Genomic DNA, 23,797 nt, shown 5'->3' with positions numbered 1-23,797 from the left:
CTGCCTACACAAGAGCTTTTTAGTAGCTGCTTAGCATGCTAGCAGGCACAGTTTTCTACTTTTTCTTGCCTAGAAAACTGCAAATGTCATAGCTTGTGTTGTTGTGTGTATTTCTGGATACAAACAGTACTCCCAGCAATTGCAAGGTAACATAAATTCTCATCTCAGCTGGCTGAGAAGGCAAAGTACAAGTCCACACAATACATCAGGTTTCTTAGTTCTGCTTTCTTCCTGATCATGGCTTTCAGGTTTTATAACTAAGCACAGTGGAAGAAATCCTGCCATCTCTGAAATCAGTAACACAAGTCACAGACTCCTGTGGATCCACATTCTCACTTTAGATTAAAACTTGTCCAGTTCAGTTGGCCTTAGCAGCACCAAAGCCCTGAAGCCAAAGTAAGAGTAAATCAGTCACAGTTTTTCTTGTTTCTCACAGAGAAACCTTTGGAGTCCTGTGAGTTGGTGACACAACATACATTCAGAGCTTTGTCAGTCCCTTGAAACCAAATTATGTGAAAAATACCTTGTACAGCTAAAATACTCTTCTAAGGAATATGAATGTATAAAATAGAGGGGGATAGCTGAGGATCTGTTTTACTTGCTAATATCCAGAAGTGATGAAAATGAATGGAGGTTCATTTTATTAAAAAAGAAATCCATAAACTTAGTAATTGTATTTTTGTTCTGCCAGCTTGCCTTGAAACAAATGAAAAATAAATACCAGACAGTGTCAGAAACTGGTGTTAACAACAGACTGTGTTTCAGATGCAATTGCCACCTAAACCTGAACAGCATTTCTGTTTTAAATTCTTTTGATAAAAATAAAACATAAATTATTTTTTGATAAAAATAAAAAGGATCTCTTTTGCTTCTGAATCACATATTGACTAGGTGTCCCTACAAGTATGGTTTTAGTTTGGTTTTGTTGAAGTGGGATGACTAAGGAGAGAATGAGTTGACGATACAAGGAGTGTAGCTGCATACATACATGGTACAGCTGATAGTTTGCTATGAGAATTAAGACTGCAGCTTGTGGTGGGTCTTGCTGGAGATTGTGGTGGGTACACCCAGAGATTGCGCTGTGTCTTGGTTTGGAAAGACAGGAGTCGGCTAAGGAAGGCAGGAGCCTCCCCTGAAATGGAGAATGTAAACCCTCCACACCCCTCCACATTGCTATAAATTTTAAATTAAGGGGCTCTCAGGCAAAAATATGGGAGCAGGAAAGAACAGTTCTTTAATAGGGAAAAGGAAAAAAATAAAGGACAAAATAAAACAATGCAGTACACTAGAACAACACCGACAGAGTCAGAACCCAACCTGACACCCTGTGGGTCAGGGTGCTGGTGGCAGTCCAATTGGAAATGTGGCTGCAGTCCTCCTGAAGTATCAGGGGTGGTTCTGTTGGAGCAAGGGGGATCTGCAGAGAAGGACGTATTCTTCCTCTGAAGATTCCATGGAAGAAGAGACAGCTGCTGTTCCTCTGGGAAATCCAGTGGAGAAAAGCCAATGTGGATGTCACAAAAACCTCTGGATTATATCTGGGTAGCAATGCTTGGCTCCTCCCTCTGGGCGGAGCATCTCACAATGAGATGTTAGATCTTATCAGTCATGCAGTGACATTCAATAGTCTGTTATCAGATGTCCCCTCCCGAGGGAGGAGTGATTGTGGTCACTCAAAGAGAGAGATAAGGCAAACTGCCCACTTGACAAAGGTAATCTGCCATACAGATGGTAATTGAGAACATCTTGCGTTACAATCTTCAACACCCTGTCATCCTCACAGGTAGTTTTGAGAACATTTGCAGGGATGAGGTGCTGGACAGGGCCCTCCTGCCTGCAGGGCTGTTCTCAGGCAGCTTCCCAGAGAGAGCCCAGCTCTGGGTTAAGCCAGCCCTGGGATGAGCAGTGCCGGGGGGAGCCCAGGGCAGCAGGTGCCAGGCCAGGGATGTGTGCCCATGGTCACCAGCTGGGTGGTGGCAGAGCCAAGGCTGCCTCAGGGGCCTTCCTCAGCAGAAGTGGCTACTTACTCTCACAGTTTTATAAACTTTTGGTTTATAATTATTCCCGAAAGAAACAAGAAGTAGTGACACAAGAGTGAGACAACATTACAGCTGGGTAATGTAGTGAGAAAAGCACTGAGGGATGGCACAAAGAGAAATATTTTGAATGAAGAATCACTCTTGTTGGAGAGACATATCTTTCATGTGTAGAACCAGCCAAAGTCTTAAACATCTACACCTCTAATTTTGGACCATTAAGCTAATTTCCATTGGAAGGCTAATCAAATTAACATTTATTTTCCTCTTTCTATTTAGCTGCAGCTTTTCTTGTTTTGTTTTGTTTTGTTTTGTTTGTTTGTTTGATGTTTTGGAAGGGTTGTGGCTGGGAAAGAGAGAACTTGGCCTGATTTAAGATGTAAATGCAATTCTATCAATCTTCCCCTCTGCTAATGGTCTGCCTGGGCATTTTAAGGGCATATAGTGAAAAGGAAATTGTGACTGCTAAAGAAAAGCTACCCCCTGCTGTTCCTGTTCATATTTATTTCACAATCAGCCCATTGAAATGGTGTGATTCACACTCTGATGCTGTCGTTGTCTAGCTGGCAAAGTCACTGGAGAATTTAAAGTTTCCCAAGCTGAAAACTAGGCAAACTGCATTTGGGCAAAAAGCAATCTTATCAGCAATGAGAGTTAGTTATGTCACTGCAGTGATCTCTCTTGCTGAGAGCTGAGGCTACCCTTGCAAATGAGAAGCTCTCTTGAAATAAGCAGCTGTCTTCAAAAAACTGAGAACTGTTGCTTTTGAAATGTAAAGTGTCCTTCTGATATACATATATATAGAATACACAAGAGTGAAGTCACGCTAAAGTCTGCAGGGAAAATTTAAATGTTCATTGTTTCTCAAATAAATAGCCCAAAAAGGGTAAAAGCATGAGTGAGTGTGCAAGACGGAAAGAGTATTCCCAATTCCCCAGTAATCTTGAGGAAATACTAAAGGAAAACCATGTCTGTTTATCTTAAATTATCCAGACTTAATGTACTCATCACCTTGTAACCAAGCAGCTTGTGTGAAATAATGACTTCCTGGTAACACAAAGACACACAGCTGAAGTTTTAATCTGTATTACTCACAATCTATCTTTGTGGCAAGTATAACCATACACCCTTCCACTGACCTAATGTCAACATTTAGGAGTCTGTATCAACATAAATGATCAGAAATAAAAAGCAGATAGCTAGAGACTGGATTAATGGAAAGAATCAAATCCAATAACACTATGTGTTTGTCTATGAGATTTCACATAAAATTTCTACTGTAGTGCAAGAACTCATTATATGTTGACTATGGAGGATGTAAAAAAAAAAGGTGCCAAGTTAATTACTACATACTTGCTCATTAATCATGGGATAAATGCTAGCCACTTGTTAGAATTGCCATGAAATAGGTGAATTTAATCTTAGGATGTGTCAGAGGAGTTACAGCCAGCAGGGACAAGGAGATATTGTTGTCAGTATAAATGCAGGGATCTGCTCATTGGGCATGTTGGCCACTTTTGGCCACCCATAGCTGTGGAGGATGAATTCAGGTTGTGTGGGGTGCAGAAAGAAACAGTGAGAACATTCAGTGTATGGGAAAGTTAGGACAACACATCCATATTTCCCTTCTACCTCTCTTTCCTTGTCACCCCAGTTACTCTTCCATCAGCTGGGTCCTTGCCCTGCTCTCCTGCCAAGGCCAGCTCTGAGCACTCCATGTCCATCAGAGCCTGCCTTGCTCACAATCCATTTTGCCATGGCTGCTGCTGGGAATTCTGTAGTAGGGGATGGAAAGGGAGGTGTTCCTCAGCCCACTATGCACATACATCCCAGCCTCCCAAGGTCAGGCACACTGAGGCTGTAGAGCCCCGGCAAAGCTGGAACCCTGCTTCTGTGCCTTGGTGGCTGACCAGTAACTCTCACTATGTCTGAGGTGAGAATTGAAGCTGCAGAGGCACAACAGTCCATGGTTTTCTAGGAGAGAGCTCACAGCTGCCTGAAATAGAAGCTGGAGGCCTTGGAGTCCAGCCCAGAGAAGGACGTGACAATGCCCTGGCCAGAGGAGGACAGTTGTCCCACCTGCTCTGAATGGAGCATTTTCAGTGCTGTGCCAGCAGCGCTGTGCAGCTACAGGGTGCTCTCAGAAAGGCTGGTTCTGCTCCTGGGGAACATAAAAAGCACATGTACAGGCAGCAAAGCAGCTGCTACACACACAACATCAACCCGTTTTACTCATTAAATATAGGCTAACAAAAAAGATTGGCATCAACTTTGTTCACATCAAAAAGATACAGTTCCAATTCTCCCTACTGCATAATTTAGGTACATGAGCTTCTGTAATAATGCAATGGGCAGAGAATGACAGCATTGTCCACACCATTGTCTCTCTGACACCAAAGAGAAATGAAGCAAATGGAGTCAAAGAAACCAAACACATTCAGGAAAGTATCAAAGTGATCAAAGCAGACTCTTTGATTCTGCTTTACACACACTTTTCAAAGAAGTGTTACATTTCCAAACACACTCTGTCCGTTCTTGATGCCAATAAACCAGCTCTGTTTAGCTTTATGCTTTGATAGGAGTAGGAACAAAAAAACTCTTCAGTGAGCTGCATTTTCTAAGCCTTTCCATCAAATGTTGAACTTGCTAGGAAAAGGCTAAATGTATTTGTTGTTCTTTGAGGAAGCTGAACCTTCGTTGAGGGAGACCTGGTGTCAGGCCTGAGTAGCCCTATAGACAAATCAGCATTTGCGAGCAGAAGGAAAAGCTCTGAGCAGATTTTTGTTCATCTGTATTTAATACACCTCTTTGTTAGCAGACCAAGCCTCAGGGAAAAAAAAAAAAAAGCCAAACTTACAAGGCACATAAGAGCATTTTGGAAAAGGTGTCTGACCATAGTCCTTTTATAGCTGGAAAATATTGATTATTTTTATTTATCCATCTCCCATTATTTTCCCAAAGACATAGACAAGGTTTCAAGGCACTTGATTTAAATGCACTCAAGGAAAATACTATTTTTTCAATGTTATCATTTGACCATTAATGATGTCAAGCATGACATTTTCTTATACCCTGGCAGGATGTACTCCATTTCTGTCTTTGTAAAATCAGATTTTCTCTCTGTGCTGCAGCGACCGTGAAGCCCAAGCTGCCTCCAGGGAGGTATTTTGTTTAGCTGTGTGGACACATTCCTCCAGGAAATATTGAAGCCAAACCACACACACACACACACACACACACACACACACACACACACACACACACACCCCCTCTATTAGAAGAATTCAAAGCTTGAAGAGAAAACAAACCAGTCCTGGGTCTGGAATCTGAACTTCAGCTCATGTTGAATTGTGTTTTCACATTCTTTGTTTTTACCAGCTGGGCTGTGGACCAACATAGGCATTTTCTGAACACAGGCAACACTGTCCAAGAACAGCCCTGCATCCTCTGGTCGTGTCAGAGTGGGAAAAAGAAAAAAAAACAACATGGAAAAAAATATTTGCATATCCAGCACTAACATGTTTCTGCCATGTGTGAGACAGACACGGAGAGTGGTGATTGTTGTCATGAGTCAGAGTTGGTTGCACAGTATGTGGTTCTGGAGGAGAATCTTTCAAGTCAGGAGGTAAGAGAAGTCATATATGTATGTATGATTACTCTTTTTCATGCATTCTTCTCTTTTTACTCACCCAAGGCAGAGCTATGAGGAAAATCAAGTTTCATTTTACTCTTGAGTGGAGCCAGATGCTGGCATCCCCCTTGGCAGCTGGTGTCAGGAACTGGACAACTGATACAGTAACTTGATTAAAACTATCAGGGTCTCACCCTCACTTAGGACTTGGCTTCAGCCCTGAAACAGAGCAGCTATTAGGCCAGAGCCTCTCTGAAATTCTATTATATCCTAGGGCTTTAATTTTTGGTTTATTTAACTCACTCTCTCAGGTGCTATTAATTGAATTTTATTTTTCAAGATTTTTATTATTTAACTTTTTTTTTTTTTTTTTTTTTTTTTTGGGTAGATTCTGATCACAGGAACTAAAGTCACCAGGGATTTGTGGGCTGCTTGTATGTGGTTCAGATGACCAAGCATGAGGACAAACCATGAGGTGTGCTTGTCCTGCCAGACCCAGGCAAAGTCCCAGAGGATCACAGCCCCTCATTGCACTGAGTTCAAGGACTCTCTCTCCTGGGGCTCCCATCATTACAGCTTCCCCAAGTGCAGCAGTGGAAGAGTCAGAAGCTGCATGGTTCTACCTTAGGTGAACAAAGGCTAAGTAAGAGATGCACGATGCTGCAGTGATACAGAAAAAATACTCCACTCATGGTGAAAACCTCACAAGCTCTGAAATGGATGTTGCAGCTTCTTTTACTAAAAATCACTGCTAGATAGGCATAAAGTTTTTATAAGTATTTTGGGCAGTGTTGAACACACCATCATTTAGTAGCAAATGAGTTTATTAGAATTCTATAAGTAATTAGAAAGCAGATACTTAAAAACTAGGATAAGACTAATGTAAATGAGGGTGTTTTTTCCCCTTCAAATTATTCTGGTACTTAAGGTAACATGAAACAGTAGATGTGACAACTATATTCTTAGAAGAAATACAAAATAATTTTGGGTTAGGCTGCTGACATTTAGAGATCCTTGGCACAGAATTGGTGTATAAATTCCTTGAATTCCCAGTGCAATCCCTGAAAGACCTTCAGCTGTGTTAGAGACCAGCATCAGATGCTGACCTTTTTTTCAAAGAGAGCACTGATTAAAAGATGATGGTGTTCTTCTTGGGACACAGCTCAAGGTTCACAGGCTGCTGGTGAATTCAGTAAGGGCACCCTCTGACTTAAAACTGTGTGCATGTGTGTGCCAAGAGCATAAAAAACACCCAGAAAAAGTTATGGACAAAGACTTGTGTACAACTACCTACTCGAATGAGGAATGCTTAGGTGGACTCTGTGCCGGAGCTTTTAATGCATAATGCAGAATCTTCTTTAATAAATCATGTGGCCAGTGGTCCTTCTGAAGCATAGGTGCCTTAGGGACTATAATGATTTCTCACTTTTTTTTTTGTTTATGCATGCTTCTTAAAAAAATTCCTTTTGCCTGTTGGCTCACAGCCTCCAGTGAGGGAATGAAATCTGCTGTTAGTGTAACTAGAGAATATCTGAAGCACAGAATAAGAAGACACTACATGTCATTATCTACTACACTGCTGAGGGTTGGAGACCAATTTCCAGATGACATATGCTGTTAGCATTGCTGTATGGATTACAGCTTAGGGGGCAAAGCCATAGATCAGGACTCCCACTGAGCTAGAAGCTGTGTAAACATGTGGTGAAAAGATGATCCCTGGGTCACAGAACTTTGCTGTAACCTCTGCACACTTCTGTGTTTAACCTACTGCCGTTTTTCTCCACAAGTTGTTTCCCTACAGTCCATTAGTAATGATGTATTTTCTTGTCTGGCAATTGCATGCTGGATTAGCATTTGTTTCATGAAATCAATACATGAAAAATGTCTGTGTTAATATGGTGGATTTCTCACTGTTGTGTCTACAGGCATCAATGAATCATTCCCTCTTGAGGTGGCACACTGAGAAGGTTCTCCAATTTCTCTCCCTTCCAAGAGCACACACATCCATCTGAAAAAGTCTGTAACTGATTTGGGGGTTTTGTGTACATGGGATTTTCAGACTGGCCAGCTCCTCCTCCAACAGTTCTCCCTAGAAGAAGAAATGCTGCTTTTGGAGTTTATTTCATCTGGCAATATTTGGGATGAATAGCACATTGACTATGTCAGTCTTTGTAAATAGTTTCTTCTGTTTGGGTTTAAACCCAAAAATCAAACTCTTCCTTTGTGCTAGCACATCACAGAGCAGAGAGCTTTCACAGCACCAAGAACTTGGCTGTCCTGCTCCAGCTTGTGTATTCAGCTTCAGAAAACCTCAGCTCAATTCCTGTCATTTTAATGTCCATAATTCTCTAATGGAGGCTCATTTGGCACTGGACAGAGGAGTCCAGTGCCAGCCACTGGGCTGTGTGTGCCACGTGCTTGAGAGTTGTTTGCTTCTGTGTGGTGGCTTCAACCTCGGTGACGCTGAGGGCTGAAAATGAAATATTGTGAGCTGGTGTCTGTCTGGGAGTGAGGATGAAAACCCTGAGGGCATGGGAAGTGGGAGAGCGCAGAATGAACCATGGACAAACAATCATGGTGGTAAATGACCAGCGAGTTCTGCACTGAATAAAGCAAGAGAGCAAACACAAGTTGTGTGTTCAAGCAAGCATGAGCTGTGTGTTCAATGCTGCCTAAAAAAATTTTCTGGTCTTTTTGGCAAGAAAGTAAATGTTTTCACAAAATATAGGAAGAAAACACACAATCAGATGAGTTTCAAGGATATACAATGCCACTGGCTTGGAATGTATCTATTCACTAGCTGAACATACCACACCTCTTTAGGTACAGGCAGCATGTAAATCAAAACCAAGAAATAAATTCACACTAATATGTTTCGCCATATTTCACTCCAACTTTTACAATTTTTCCTCCTTTTCTTTCCTGTGTAATATTCAATTTCAAAAGCAGCTTTTAAAGAATGTTTAAAAATTGGGTTACTGAATGCTTGAGTAACTACACACACATAGAGTCCACACACTGGAATAGATATTGCTGGAGACTCATTTTTCCCTTGGTCAGTGCTGTATAGGAAGTGTAGTCTGACTCCTCTGTACATACTATCTTCTAAACAGTCTTGTAATTCTTAAGAAAATAAGATGTTTTCTGGTCTATTAATTTTCAGTGATCAACTGAAACCAAATTGCTTTGAAACGAGCAAGAGCACATATTTACTCCCACATTGCTGCCATGCCCACGATCAGCATGAGCTGGGGTGTTTGGCCCCTAGCACTCTCATCCCATTCCTGGGAGATGACTCACAAGAACCTGCCTGGATTTCTGGAAAATCCTCATTAGTGAGCACACTCTCAAATACTTTCTCCTGGAACAAGCTCCAGCACCCTGTGTGAGAAAAGGTCACTTTTGGGCTCATAGCAGGAACAGTTAATAACAACAAACTTCACCACCACCATGATTTTACATCAACATTTTCCTTTCTGTGTTTTTTATCCCCCTCCAAGGGCTCTTGGTTGGTCTATTGAAGATTCCTGTAATTTTAGCAGTAAGGCACAGCAGGCTCCTTTCAATCAATAGCAGCAGCGTCACAGCAAGAAACAGTAACACATTTCCCTCCAAGCAAGCACACTCTGACTTCATTCAGGCACACAAATGTGCTCCAAATCACAAATCACCCTCTCCCAGCCTAGCAAGACAAAGGCTACAAACAGAGTTGAAACAAAACACATAAACAAGACAAAACATTTTCCTTCTGCAGAAAAAGAACCCAAATATTTGCACTTTGCCTACCTGCAGAAGCTTCTGTTCCTTCCCGTGGTCTTGCTGCAGTTTCTCCTCTCCAGGCTGAGGGGTAAAGCCCTTTGCAGGGCGAACATCACACTTTGGCCAGAAAAAAATCTCATGCTTTTCTGGAGACATGAGGTGACTCCTGCTTTTGGGAACTGTGTTACCAAATGAAACAATTTTCACAAGCTGCCTTCAGTGACACCAATCAGATTTTGGCTTCAGAGTAATGGAAGCAGTAGCCATGATTTCTTCAGCTTCTTTAATTATCAGTTCACCATTTGCATCACTACTTTAGGCTCATTTTCCATCTTGAAGATGCAGTGGGGCCTTCCTTATGGAAAATACACACAAAGGCAGAAGGATGGATGGGGCAGGTGGCAGTCACTGCTGAGCATCGACGTTTGTAACTCTGCTCACAAATGTTTGTTCAGAAGCAGAAGAGACAAACACCTTTATATGCACATAAAAAAAGGATCCTTCTGGAAGCTAGATCCATTCTTAAGGTTCTAACAGGAATGATAATTGTCATAAATGTCACAATTCCCACAAATGTACTCTAAAGCTATTTTAAAACATCCTTAAAGGGAGGTAAAAATCATAAAACTCATATAAGAACCACATATTGTGTCACCAGTTGTAGAAAATTTTGTGTATTTGTTACTGTACTATTTCCTCTCTCTATTCCCTTTCATGAAAGAGTCCAGGAAGATAAAAAAGAATATAGAAAGATGTAAAATAAACAGGCTTGAAGGGTGAAGAGCGCTGAAGGTTACAGTAGGTCTGAAAGGCCTTAAAATCTAGATCAAGTTGTCATAAATCTCATTTCTGTATCAGGACAGGAGAAATTGGATCTCCATTCAGGGTTGGTTGTCTTTTTTCTCTTCTTTCCTGAGTGATGGTGTCCAGAAAAACATCAGACATATAAAATGACACTGTAATAGACCTATACCTATTGAAAAGTTCAATTAATTTTTAATTATAAAATTATTTTTAAGGCATAAAAAGGCTAAAATTAAGCTATTTTAAAAGCATAATTTTACTGTAAATTTAACCTTTGACAGAAATTTCTTTCCTGAATTTAACTATGCCATCACACAGATTTTTTTCAGAGGAAAACAGTGCTATAATATCTGAATAAAATAGACATGCAGAATAATAAGGAACTTCTTCACACTATAAGGACTCACAACTGCATCAAATCGATGGCATCTACAGAGCTGCATATACTTGGAATCCTAGAAGACCCCAGAGAGCATGAGCTGAGCAAATTTTCCCCTTCTGCCCTGACTAGTCTGTGTAGAAAGAGCTCCTTCCCCTTGCTAACCAAGCATGACTGAACCAAACTGGGTGTCCAATTCTACATTAACAAGAAAAAAATTGCTGCAGTGAATGTGTGTTATCCTGCAGGATTCCCCCAGGAGCCAAACTCATTTCTCACAGCTGACTGGCTGCCAGGGACAGCTGATGTGTCTGCCTGTGGTCTGCTCATCCCCTGCACCCATGCACGGTTCTGAGGACTCTAAATAGGCTGCCTCTCCTGGTACTTTTGCACATTTTTCTCCTTCAATCATTGTTTGAATGTAAATTGAGATAAGCTGGAGTGCAACAGGGAAGTAAATGCTGTTGTGACTGTACATAACAAAAGAGCTTTATTCACCACTATTTTCCATAAGATGCTTTTCACATTATTTTCCTTTTTTTAGAGTAAGAATGAAGAAAGAAAGAATAGATTAACTCTGCAATTGGTCTGATGTATTGCTTCATGTTCATGATAATGACAGAAACATTGGGAGTGGGGGTTTGGAAGGGCCCAGGGAGGCAAAACAGTAATGAAAAAGGGGCTATAACATTTAGAGGCCTGGAATTGTCTTCTCTATCTATATTAGCAGTCAGATCGATGCTGTTGGACCAGATCTGGAGTGGGAAAGGTTGATGCTGAGGCTGTAATATCCATACTGTGTGTGTTTTGGGGTTCATTTGTATGACCTCCCTTCTGGTGCCCTGTACCATCAGGCTGCACAGGCTGCACTCCTGCAAGGCACCTTCTGGGTCTGGTGTCCCCCTAAGGAATCCAGGCTTGGACTGACTCAGCTGTGAGGTTTGCTTGAAAAGTGCACTCCTGTGTCAAACCAAACCAGCAATGTCAATGCAGCCAGTGCTGGGGGACAAAAATGCATGTGGTCACAGTCCTAGGGACATGTTTGTCCAGGACATCTGCAGCAGTTTCACTTGAGGGGAATACTAGGGCTGAGAAGACAAACACACATTCCATGAAAGATTTATTAGTCTCGTTATTTTCATTGAACTAATGCATGACTGGGGGGTAAAGGAGCTTAGTGGGTTCATGGATGTATATTTTAGAGGGATTGGAGATGACTTTGCCTCTATAACAAGGTTCTGACAGAGAGCTGGGCTCTTGTGTTAATTGGATATTATTCCAGTAAATGTAATAGCAATGAGCAGCAAAATGCTTTCCCATGCTTATGTGTGACCAAAGGTAAATTACAAGGTGTCAATACATAATTCCTGCTATTATTTATAAGGTGCAATTGCATAGCTCTAACTTTCCAAACCCATGTAGTTCTCAAGCACCACTGAGCCTCACTTGCACAGCACACTTAAGCCTATCCCTCCTACTCTGCCTCTTCCACAATCCCATTGCACAGATTAGAGTCTTGTGTGCATGTACTGAATGTACATGCAGCAAATCTCTTTATGAGACAAGGGAAAAGAGAGATTTGATTAAATCTGAAGCAGAGTAAAGCAAACAATTCAGAGGAAAATATAGATATCTTTCTTGGGACTACTGTGTTGTTCTTCAGCTTTTTATCCTGAAAATTATCAGCAAGTATTTATTTTCTACCCTCTAAGCATTTAAAGTAGTGCAAAATAATAAAATTGCTAATTGCAAGAACACTTATGAAATCTTAGATTCTCATTTATTTTTTCAGCAGATGTGAAAACCTTTAAATTTTGTTCACTTGCTCTGTAAATTATAATGTGATTTTTCCCCTCCCTGCTGCAAACTTGAACAATTCATGAATGCATCTATCTAGGCTTTACTCTGACACATTTTAGCAAATGGAATGGGTTATTCAGCAACTAATGTTTTCCTTTATTTTATACATTCAATTATTGTTGATAACAGTTCATCCAGGTGCCACTTTTGTGAACAGTTGATTTTTCTTTTCCATTTCTCAGCTACCTGTGTTCAAAACCATCATGGTTCCTCAACTTGCATGGTTTTATCTTGTGAATTCAGCAGGGGACTTCAGTTTTCAAATAGCAATCTTTTATTTTCTTATCTCTGAGATGACAATACACATCTTGAGCAGCTTTGGATTTTTATGTCCAAATTAAAAAACAAAGCAACACAAAACCTAAATGAGAAGGTGTAGCTACACTCCTGAGAAGAAAAGAAACAAGAGGTGTAAGTCATCCTGGCATGCCTATTTAAGTGTTTTGCTTTAATAGCCCAAATGTAATAGCTCTAAAAGAGCAGCCTCTTAACTATTCTTCTAAGTAGGGGCTCTTCATCACTTGAGCTACTTTATGAGTTCTTGAAAGACACAGTGCAGGCTAGGAAAGATTGGGAAGTCTATAATTTTCCATCAATCAATGCCGCTGATAAATTACTAGTCACAAGAAAGGACTTGACAAAACACAACAGGACAAGTTATTAATGGAGAATCCCCAGTGCTCCTGATACAGCTACATTACACAAAGAGAGGAAGGGAGAAATCGTTAAGCAATAAAGCTTATTAAACAGCTGAGATTGAGGGGAGCATAAAGCACACAGGGCTGGTGCAGGCTGTGAGGGAGAAGGGCTGAGCTGTTACAGGGCAATGGCAGCACTGCTGAGCAGCAGAACAGCAGAGCAGCCTGCCCTGGGAAGCACAGATCCAGTGTGACCTCCTTTGGGATACCCAGCTGTGGGGAGGGGCAGGAGCTGTGTTAGGTGCTGGAACCAGTTTGTCTCTCTAAAGCAAGGAAAGGAGCTCCAGACGTTTTCATTTGCCCCTTCCTTAGGTTGCAAAAAGCCTACTTCGAAAATATACTGTGTACATGAAAGCACCTTGTGAAAAGACAAAGAAGAGTGTAGTGGTCACAGAGCATGAGCACTGGAACAGGGGGATCCCAAGTCACAGTTTCATGCCCAAGCTGAATATGCTGAAGTACATGGTGTTGCAGTAAGTAGATCAGAGCCTGTGGTGTCCCAAGTCTTTTGTCCTACACCTCTTTGGACAACTTCAGAAGGCATAGAAAAATTCCTTTTTAACATCCCAAACACAAAACCAAAGGCCGTGACCAAAACTTGTACAGGCAGAAGATATTTTGTCCATGCTTCCTGTTCATGTTCCTGCATGGAATAAAGACCAATCTCTTGACTTTTTTGTTATACTTTTTTTTGATCTTACATAACTTGACTCTGTTCCACCACAGCTGTTTCAGACCAGAGTGTTATCAGGGATCTTAAGACGACAACCACACACAATCCTGCAGAGAGATGACACCAAGTTTCTCACCTTCCAGCTGTACCATTGGGGTTTGCTTTCTCACACCCTGGACTCCAAAACTTCAGCCATATCAAGGAAGGTACTTAGGAAAATCTCTCACAAGTTTTCCATGCTCTTTCTGTGCTGAGGGAAATAAATAGCGCATACCACATTGAATTCCAGAGAAAACAGGTAAAAGCTGCAAAGGAGCAAAATGCTCTCTATTTTAAAGTGATTTCTGCTATATACTGCAGTGAAAATTGCTTAGGATTTATCAATCTGAGATTCAGTGTAAGAGTGTCAAATCACAAAATGGGCATAATGGACCTGATCAGGCTGTGACTGAAGCCAATTGCAAAACCACAGCTCAAAAGTGATATGTCCAAACTGGGGCCAGCAATTCTGGACCTGTAATTACTTTTGATCTTAGATTCTGGTAACCATTTTCTTTTCACTCCTTGAAGAGGCACAGGAAGCTGACTTTCATACTTTAGACAATCAGCTTCTGATGGACTCCAGTGGGTTGGAGACTCTTTTAAGATAGCCAGTGCTGGAATGGTGTTTGCTGCGCAAGCAGGCAATTTAATCTCATTTGAATACTTGGCTGGCATCCCACTATTGTACAGATAAAGTATATATGACAAATAAGACTAGAACTTAACTAGAAGCCCAGCCCTAAACCTACTGTTATTAAGACCCCAGTGCATTTGATATAGTGCAGAACTGACTTTCCCCTCTTAACCTGTTTAGGATCTGTACAAACAAATTTTTCCAGTTTTTCTCTAATATATAGCTTACTCAGGTGTTCTTATTCTTCTTGTCCTTTATGTCCTTTTAAAGGTGGTAAATTTTTCCTATGGTTTCCTAAGCTTACCTGTGACTAATCATTTTCTTTTTCTCCTGAAAGAAGGCTGAAGATACAGCAGGTCTGAGTAAATGGTCACTGTTGTGGTGTTGTGTTCACACTGATGAAATGAAAATGCAGGATCTGGCTGACAGCCTTTTATAAATAACCCTTAGTGAAATCTGTCAGCCTTCCTGTAAAATGGATGGTGGGAAAAGCAACACTCACATTCTAACCATGAGATTTGGTTGCGCAGGGCTTGTCCATGAATTTATTCCATACTCCATTATCTTGGCAATAGATGCTTGTAGCCTCGCACAAATCCATGCCTGGTCACCCATACTGGGATTAGTCCAAAAGTCTGTTATGCTTTAAACTGGTGGGACTGTTTGGGGAATAGAGATGGGACTGCTGGGGAAGGAGCAGTTAGGAGAGCAGGTTGTGAAGCCAAACTAAGCCACTCTTTCCCAGCATTGTCTTAATCTTGGAAAAGTAAAGGAAACTTTGGTCTGTGCTTGGATCCTTTGTTGGACACTTTGATCTGACCTATGCTTCAACTTATACTCTGTCTGTCACATGGATATGCCAGACAATGCCAGTTAGACTCACTGCTTTTCACAGTAAATCTCAATAAAACTCCAGGAGTTTAACACTATTTTGATAGAGTCTTAGGAGAAACAGTTTTCTCCAAAATCATCAGGAGTGAAATAGGAGTCAGTCAATTTGCAGAGTCTCTGGCCTTTCTTGGGAACAGCAAGCACTTGTGCCTGATGAGAGAATAGAAGACTGTCAGACTGTACTTCAGGTTCTTGCTTGGTTCTTTAGCAAACACTCCCAATGCATAAGTTCTCTAAAACAAAAATAAATATGAGCAGAGGCCATGCTCTGAGAGCAAACCACAGAAAGACAAAGTTTTTCTTCTGATTTCAGCATGTTCTGCCTTTTAGCACATCCTACTGATCTGAAAGGGGTCAGAGGAGAGTATATGTGCTTTGGAAACAGGGTTTGAGCAGATTTACCACTGCTTCAGCTGACATAGTGAACAGCCAAAGTGAGCTTACTGCAGTCCTGTGCAAAGTTTAGAAAAGAAAAGAATAGAATAGAATAGAATAGAATAGAATAGAATAGAATAGAATAGAATAGAATAGAATAGAATAGAATAGAATAGAATAGAATAGAATAGAATAGAATAGAATAGAATAGGTGACCCTACTGGTTTCCAAAAAGGGGACTTTATAACCCATCATATTTCCTTTTAAAGTAGTCATAATCATAAAGTCAAAAGATGCTATTTTAATATCTTCTTTGTTAACTGCAGGATAGTATTCAAACACAAAAATGTAAACAGTCTGCAATTTAAAAATATTAGCATATCAACAAGGTGTGCTGTGAAATCAAGAATTGTAAGGTCACCCTCACCCCGTAAGTCTCATCAGAAGCATTTTAATACAAAAGCTGTAATCATAGAATTACTGGCTTTAAACCACTGAATTCCCTGAGGGAAGTTTTATAATGCAAAGGATTGCAATCACATTTGATTTTCTTTATAGCTAACGCTGCATGGAGATCTGAAAAAATCACTGTTAATCTAAGCCAGACAACATAGAACTTAAATGAAAATGTAAAACAATACCTCAAAATGATGTTCATGCTGATTGCAGGAGGAAGGGGGAAAGAAAAGAGAGGGAAGAAAAGATGTCTATTTGAATGTCCTTTTTCCTTGCTGTGTTTTCTGCATAGGCTATGCAGCAGATACCTGCTAAAAATAAAATGTGTTTTTAAGCTTAGAACTTTGTTTATCTCAAGCAAAACCTGACTGTCTTTTCAGGGAAAGGATAAGCATGAGAAGTTTGATTTGGTTTTGGTCTTGCAAGACTTAGAAACTGCTTTTAGCTTAGAAATCTCTGTCCCAGAAGAGTAAACATTTAATTGTTCTGAGAATTCTCAGGCTTCAGAGAGCTGTACTGATATGCATGATGTTATGATAAAGAATTTCAGACTTATTTCTGGTTTACAAAAGCAATTGGAAAAACATATGAGTAATTGTTCTTGAAGAGTTGTTGCTAAATTTGAAGCAGACGCAATGGAATTCAGATTGTTCTGAGTATTTTTAAGAAAAAAGATGCTGGAGTTATACCTCTGTGCAGAGTTTAGCATGCATTCAGGGTTGCAAAGGACAAAGGGGAGCCCAGGACCATGTGAATAAGCAGCCCATGTGTCCAAGGCTGGACATTACTCATGTCAAAGGCACTGGAAACTGCCACTGGTTTCCTTGAGGCTGGGCTGGGCTCTGAGCACACATCCAAGCTTAGCACCATTGGACACCATTATGAACAACTTCTGATTTACTTGCAGAAACACTGACGCTCCCAGGAAGATGATGAGTATCATACAAACACATTTTAGTTCAGAGCACAGACACTGATGCAAAGAATACATTACATTGCTTTCAGAACAGCAAACCCAACAATTCTTGTCAGATCATCTTTTTTTTTTTTGTCTGTTTCAACAGAAAATTACTGTGAAGGATAATGTCTGGCACTACTCAAGTACAAGCATTATAGAGGAATATAATGTTATCAATTAAAAATAATGTCTCATCAACACTTTATTACTAAATGTTAATTTTTCACATTTCATGTGAACACAGAATGCCATTTGTCTTAACCTCCTAGCTATACTGATGTTTAAACATAAACCATGAATTTTGCACAAATCAAGGGCAGATTTATTGCAAAGCTACAAAGGAGTCAAAATGACCCACCAGTCTATTTGGAGTGACTAATTAATGGATAGATACAACTCATTGTTCTGTTAATTGTTAGAATTGCTTTGGTTCATGATGGGCCTTGTCATACGAAATCAAGAAAGTAATCTCAGGAAACTTGTTAGACTTATGGTCTATGTGAAGGAAGTCAGGCACAAAAAAGAAATGGAGCAACTCTTGGAGGCAGTTTTGAGTAGTTTGCAATGAATTTGTATTTTCTGCATGCAGTGGGATACCAAACTGCTCCTGCTCATCCCTCATATCTATGTTCTATGGATGAACTTCTCCTGTGTAAAATGATCAGCCTGGGGGCAAACCAGTTCCTCACGTTACCTGGAAGGCCACTTTGAAACACTTCCACGTGAACTGAAGCAGTTAGATTGACTGGATGTAAGCCCTTAGCTCAGGCAGAAGGTAACTCTTGTCAGCTGAAACCTAAGTGCAGTCCTCCTTGTTCCTTTTCCTGCTAAAGAAAATGGATTAACATCAAGCACCACGTTGGTTAGGTAACCCAAAAGAGAGCTGAAGCTCTGTGATTTCTGAATATTATTGCTGTCTTCTGGCTGAAGGAACACAAATTCAGTAACATGATGTTATTTCTGCTCCTGACTGGATGACTAAATCTTTGAATGGGTGAGTAATAAACAAAAGAATGACAAAGAGTAAGTCATGCTTTCCAGACTCCATTTTAGAAGAATAATCACTGGTCAAAGTTTTGAAAGCTTCCCTATTTTGCAAATGTTTTCACATGGAAGTAATGATAACCCAAATAATTTAAGTAAAGGACGTCAGCAGGTGATATAATCTGTCCATATCTACTTATGGAAAAAATATCACCATGTCTGAATTTATCCATTTTTTGGGTTTGTAGAGGCTGTAAGCTCTGAGTTCTCAGCCACACAGCTCAGGATCTTACCACTTCATTTAAGTCTAATCAGCCTTTCCCAGAGAGGTTACAGCAGCATTACATAGGGTTCAAAGACAGGTCATGAGAGTAACTATGGCAGGTAAAAGTCATATACAAAGAGACTGAAAGTTCTTCTGCTTTGCAGTATTTGCTCCTGGGCTTTTCTAAACAGCTATACTGAAAGAAGGGTGATAAATACTATAGGAGAGTGGTAAAGCCTTTCTGCCTCTATATGGAAATACATATACCCTGTTTCTGCCTTCTATTCCTTCTCCCTCTTCTCCCCATGTAACAGTGAAGAAGCAAAAATGCAACTTCCATTTGATTTTTTTTTTCTGTCTGCAGGTTTCCTCTGGAGCAACTGCAAAGGCTTTGACCTGGATACAGTATTAATATAGATATTTAATTTTTTTACTTGTTTCCCTTTGGAGGAAGTGCTGAACACAATTGTTTCTACTTCACTCAGAGGTTGCTAACGGTAGAATTTTTGTAAGGGAGCGATACAGCTATTTCTGTCTATAAATATCAACAGCAAGCCTAGAAAGCTCATTGTTTGCTACATGGCAGGTGATCCGTGTAATCCCTTTCCAGTGCTGGCAGTTTTAGCTAATGCACTTTTAGAGAGGAGAGATTTCCAGACACACACGTGTACACATTTACATGGACACATATTTACCCTGTCCATCTCCACACACACATGTTTAGGCATGTACATGGACACATATTTACCCATGTCCACCTCCATCTCACACATATGTGTATGCATGCACACATATTTACCCTGTCCATCTCCACACATACACACACACATACACGTGTATACATGCACACATATTTAACATATTTACCCTGTCCATCTCCACACACACACATGTGCATACATGACACATATTTACCGTGTCCATCTCTGTACACACACGTGCACACACACACACATTCACCCTGTCCCTCTGCACACTCGCTCACACACATACGTGTATACACACATACATTGACCGTCCCTGTCCACACTCACACACACGTGCATATACACATACATTCACCCTGTCCCTCTCCACACGCACACACACATTCACCTGTCCCTCTGCACACTCGCTCACACACGCACTCTCTCACACTCACACACACATTCACCTGTCCCTCTCCACACACACACACGTTTACACTCACACATATTCACCTGTCCCTCTCCACACACACACGCACACGTTTACACTCACACACATTCACCCTGTCCCTCTCCACACACACACACACGTTTACACTCACACACATTCACCTGTCCCTCTGCACACTCACTCACACACATACACATACACACACACACACACACGTTTACACTCACACACATTCACCTGTCCCTTTCCACAAACACACACGTTTACACTCACACACATTCACCTGTCCCTCTCCACCCACCCACACACACACACACATGTTTACACTCACACACATTCACCTGTCCCTCTGCACACTCACTCACACACATACACACACACACACAGACACTCACACACATTCACCTGTCCCTCTCCACAAACACACTCACACACATTCACCTGTCTCTCTGCACACTCACACACACACACATTCACCTGTCTCTCTGCCGTCCCCCCCGCCCCGCAGGAGCCGCTCCCTCCCGGCGCCCGCAGCCGCCCCGGCTCGGGGCTGCCCGGCGCGACCGGCAGGTGGCGCTGCGGGGTCGGGCTGCCCGCGCCGCCCAGCCCGCGCTCCCGGGGCCGCCCCGCCCGGGGAACGGGGGAACGGGCTGGAGCGGGAGGGAAAGGAGCAGCTCCCTTTGGTTCTTTTTGCCGCTTTGTAAACTCAGCGAACTTCGGTCGGCCGGCCGCGTCCCTCCGGGCTGCCGGCGATGAACGCCCCCTCCCAGTCGGGAGGCAAAGCAAAAACCATCTGGAGCCCGGGCAATGCTCGCCCTCCCGCCTCTGCCGCGCCTCGGGAGCGATGGCTCCCGTGCTGCCAGCGCGGCCGGGCGGCAGGAGCGGCTCTGCACCCACTGCCCATTAGACACCGCCGCCGGGGGCCGGGCAGGGCAGGGCAGGGCGCGGGGCCGGGGCAGGAGCGGGCACTCCGCGCTCTCCAGTGGAGGTCTGGGAGGAGGGAAAGCGGAGGAGGGAGGATCCGCGAGGATCCAGGTAGATCCAGCTTTTACCGCTTACCAAAAGCCACCGGCAGCAGGACCTCCGCCTCCTCCTCCCTCCCCCTCCATCCCTCCCTCCTCCCCTAACTCCGTCCCTCCCTCCCTCCCCTGCCCCTCCGCGATGAGAGAAGGGCCAAGTCTGTCTCTGCCAGGCAGCAGCGGTCTCTGCCAGGGGCAGACGGATCGCGTCCATGTCGCAGGGTGACTGCTAGCCCTGCGGAGCTCCCCCGGCCGGGCCGGGCCGGGCGGGCCGGGCGGGCAGGCGGCCGGCGGGCAGTGCCCCGCTCGGGGGGATGCTGGCGGCGGGGGATGCGGAGCCGGCCGCGGAATAACATGGGGGGCGGCCACTCCCACAGGGCGCCCGTCTTCGACGAGAATGAGGACGGTGAGTGCGGAGCTGTCCGCGGTACCGAGCCGCGCCTCTCCCCGCGCCGCGGCGGCTCCGGGCGGCTCCGGCCCCGCTCCGTGCGGGAGCCGCGGGCGCGGAGCCTCCCCGGGCTGCGGGTGCGGGTGCGCTGCCCGCCTTTGTCCTGCCGTCCGCACCGGCAGAGCGGGAGGCTCGCGTCTAGCACATCGCCAGCCGGGCTTTAAGCACATGCGCTTATGAATGGGCATCGCGTGTGAGATGGATGCCCACGCTTTTGGTTTTGTTTATAGTTGTAGCTTTGCCCACCCGCCTGTTTTAAATGGTGATGTCTCTCGTACTCTATACTTATTCCATCACCTTTACTTTCTGAAACTTTTTTTTAGAGTGTTCTATTACTACGAGGTTCTTGTCCCTACCTAGATAATGTGTCATAAGAAAGTATATCTTGTAAAGTTTGTGGAAAGCAATGGAAAAGTTTGCCTAAAATGTGGTGTTTCTTTGCTCTTTATGCATTTCAGTGTAATTTTCCAATGTAGTCTGTATTTAATTAGAATTATGTGAATGCATTTCAGTTAAAATAATTTCGGGTCTTGAAGCAGAGAGAACACAGCACTCTTAGAGAGCAGATATTTGTATATTAATGTAGAAATATTTTTAATGTTACTTATGGGATGGATGTTGCTGCCTATCTAGGCAATGGGTGCCTAATTTGGAGGAACTTCCCCAGAAGTTCCCAATATATTTTGTTAAGAAGATTGTGCCTTAATAGACTCATATTGTTTTGGCTTCCTGGGTTTTATAACAAGTCAAAAACACGTATGTTCTGCCCTGTATGTTCAGGGCACATGGAGATACTCGTATTGTTTTCCTAGTAGGGGGGAAATGCCCTAAACGCATGTAGAGTGCTTGAAAGGGTGACTACATCTTGCATTTAAGATGAAATTACCATTTCCTATTCCTCGGCAAAGTGTGGTGAGGTGTGGTTTACAACATTCCATTGTTTGTGTGGGGAGTGGGACAGATCGTGTGCAATTTGTGTGTTGTGGAGCCATAGCTGCCATTTCCTTGTACTGATAGAAAATTTCAGACCTTTACCATAGGTCATGCTGCGCAAACATGGGAAAGAGCCCCCCTCACCTCCCCCCAGGCAAAGTCTCAACCATGCTCAGTTGGGGCTGCAAACCTCGAGGAAACTCGCTGAGAAATACTCCAGAGTGAAAGCATGAAAAGTTAATCTTGTCCAGACACCCTAAGGTAAAAAGATACCCACCCTCCTGCCTTTGAAGACTTCTAATTGGACTCTGAGTTAGCAGTTTCCATGAACTATTACCAAGTTTATTTTTTTCCCCATGCTACAAAACTGTGGTCAGTTTTTGAACAAAATCAACAAAGTTCAATAGTAAATTATTGCAGAAAAGCCTTCAAGGCACTTAGTTCTCTTTCTATCCAGAAAGCATTTCTGCAATGCAGCCATTATTAACAGCTAATAAAAAAAGAGCACATGAAATATTTATGGATTTCAATTAGGCCATTATTTATTCTTTGCATGGTTTTCTTTTGTTCTGAGGTGGTTTTCCCCATTATGAATGTTGCTAACATAATCTTCTAGTCCTCTTAATATATTTTGCTTGGCACAACCATCTAGTTCAGAAGAGTCCGTTGCTCTTGAAACAATAACCAATTTCCAATAGTACTTTCAAAATATTATTCAGGATGGCATTTTCCCATGTACCTAAACAATATGGGAAAATATCTCCTGTTTGAAATTGTATCTATCAGGATTTAATGCAAAATGAAGCTGTTTCTTCTTATTCCCACTAGTAGCTATGAAAGTCACCATTTCCCACAATATTGGACTCAACATATAATAATAATAAAAAAAAGGTAATGAAAAGTATAATAAGAAAAAGTGAATTTGTTTCTTGAAATGGTGTAATTGCTCAAGAAGAACAATCAATTCATAGAGAACTGAATAAGTAAGTTGTGTATGAATAGGAAGTTGTAGGAATATTATAAACCAATCTATTTAGTGTATTGTGTATAATGTCACAGCTGCCTCTTAAAATTATAAAAATGAACAGTAAAAAAGTATTGCCATTTTATATCCATGCATGTTTATGATGAGCGTAGAATAAAACAGGAATTTTGGAAGTAGAGGTTTAAAACCATTTATCATCACTCTGGAAATCATAGAAAAAAGTTACTTACTCAGTGTATTAGTTAATAAATAAATATATGAAATTAATGTATGCAGAGCACCCAGGCGCTGCCTGACAAGCTTATGGGGTTTCTGTTTCAGAGTTACCTCCTGCTTTCTGATGAGAACAGTTATTGAGCCTCTGAGCAGATCTAAAACCTGTAAGCTGAATGTAGACTCCCCTCCACGCTCAGAATAATAGAAAAAATATTCTGGAGAACCAGAAGCCTGAACTTCATGCTGTTAGTTCCCAGTTATTAGAGCCAGTACAACACATCATTATCATACACTAATCTTTTTAAAGGCAGTGATGCATACAATTTTTACCAGCTACATTAGTTCTCTGTGTTCCATTCTTATTAGAAAGATCTTCCAGAACTTCACTCTTTGAATGGTCAGAAGTATCTGTTTTCGTGACTAGGTTCCTTCACCTACTTACAAAATTTGTGTTGAATTCAAGTTTTGTTGGTTTAAAATGCTCTCCCCCTCCAGGATTATTCTGGGGCTTTGATAGACAGCAAAAATGTCCCCTCTCACTCTTTGATTTGCAGCGAAACCTTTTCTAATTTTCTATTATTTCTACTGCTTTCTCATTTCCTGTGTCCTGCATC

At 42.0% G+C, this 23,797-nt stretch overlaps 1 protein-coding gene across 2 annotated transcripts in view; it reads left to right on the top strand.

Moving 5' to 3' along the window:
- The first annotated feature begins 20,711 nt into the window (after positions 1-20,711).
- The window catches only part of STK32B (serine/threonine kinase 32B), a 160,772-nt gene continuing 157,686 nt past the window's right edge, over positions 20,712-23,797 (top strand). Inside the window, exon 1 of one of the 2 annotated variants that reach the window (XM_064711780.1) lies at positions 20,712-21,007. In XM_064711780.1, the coding sequence (XP_064567850.1) occupies positions 20,932-21,007 (76 nt within the window). In that variant the 5' untranslated portion in view covers positions 20,712-20,931. The remainder of the gene's footprint in view (positions 21,008-23,797) is intronic. The other variant, XM_064711781.1, reaches the window with a different exon arrangement.

This window comes from Zonotrichia leucophrys, chromosome 4, assembly GCF_028769735.1.
Source record: "Zonotrichia leucophrys gambelii isolate GWCS_2022_RI chromosome 4, RI_Zleu_2.0, whole genome shotgun sequence".
Classification (NCBI taxonomy): Eukaryota; Metazoa; Chordata; class Aves; order Passeriformes; family Passerellidae; genus Zonotrichia; species Zonotrichia leucophrys.
The sequence above is the reverse complement of the archived record's forward strand: the minus strand, read 5'-3'. Positions and strand labels throughout refer to the sequence as shown.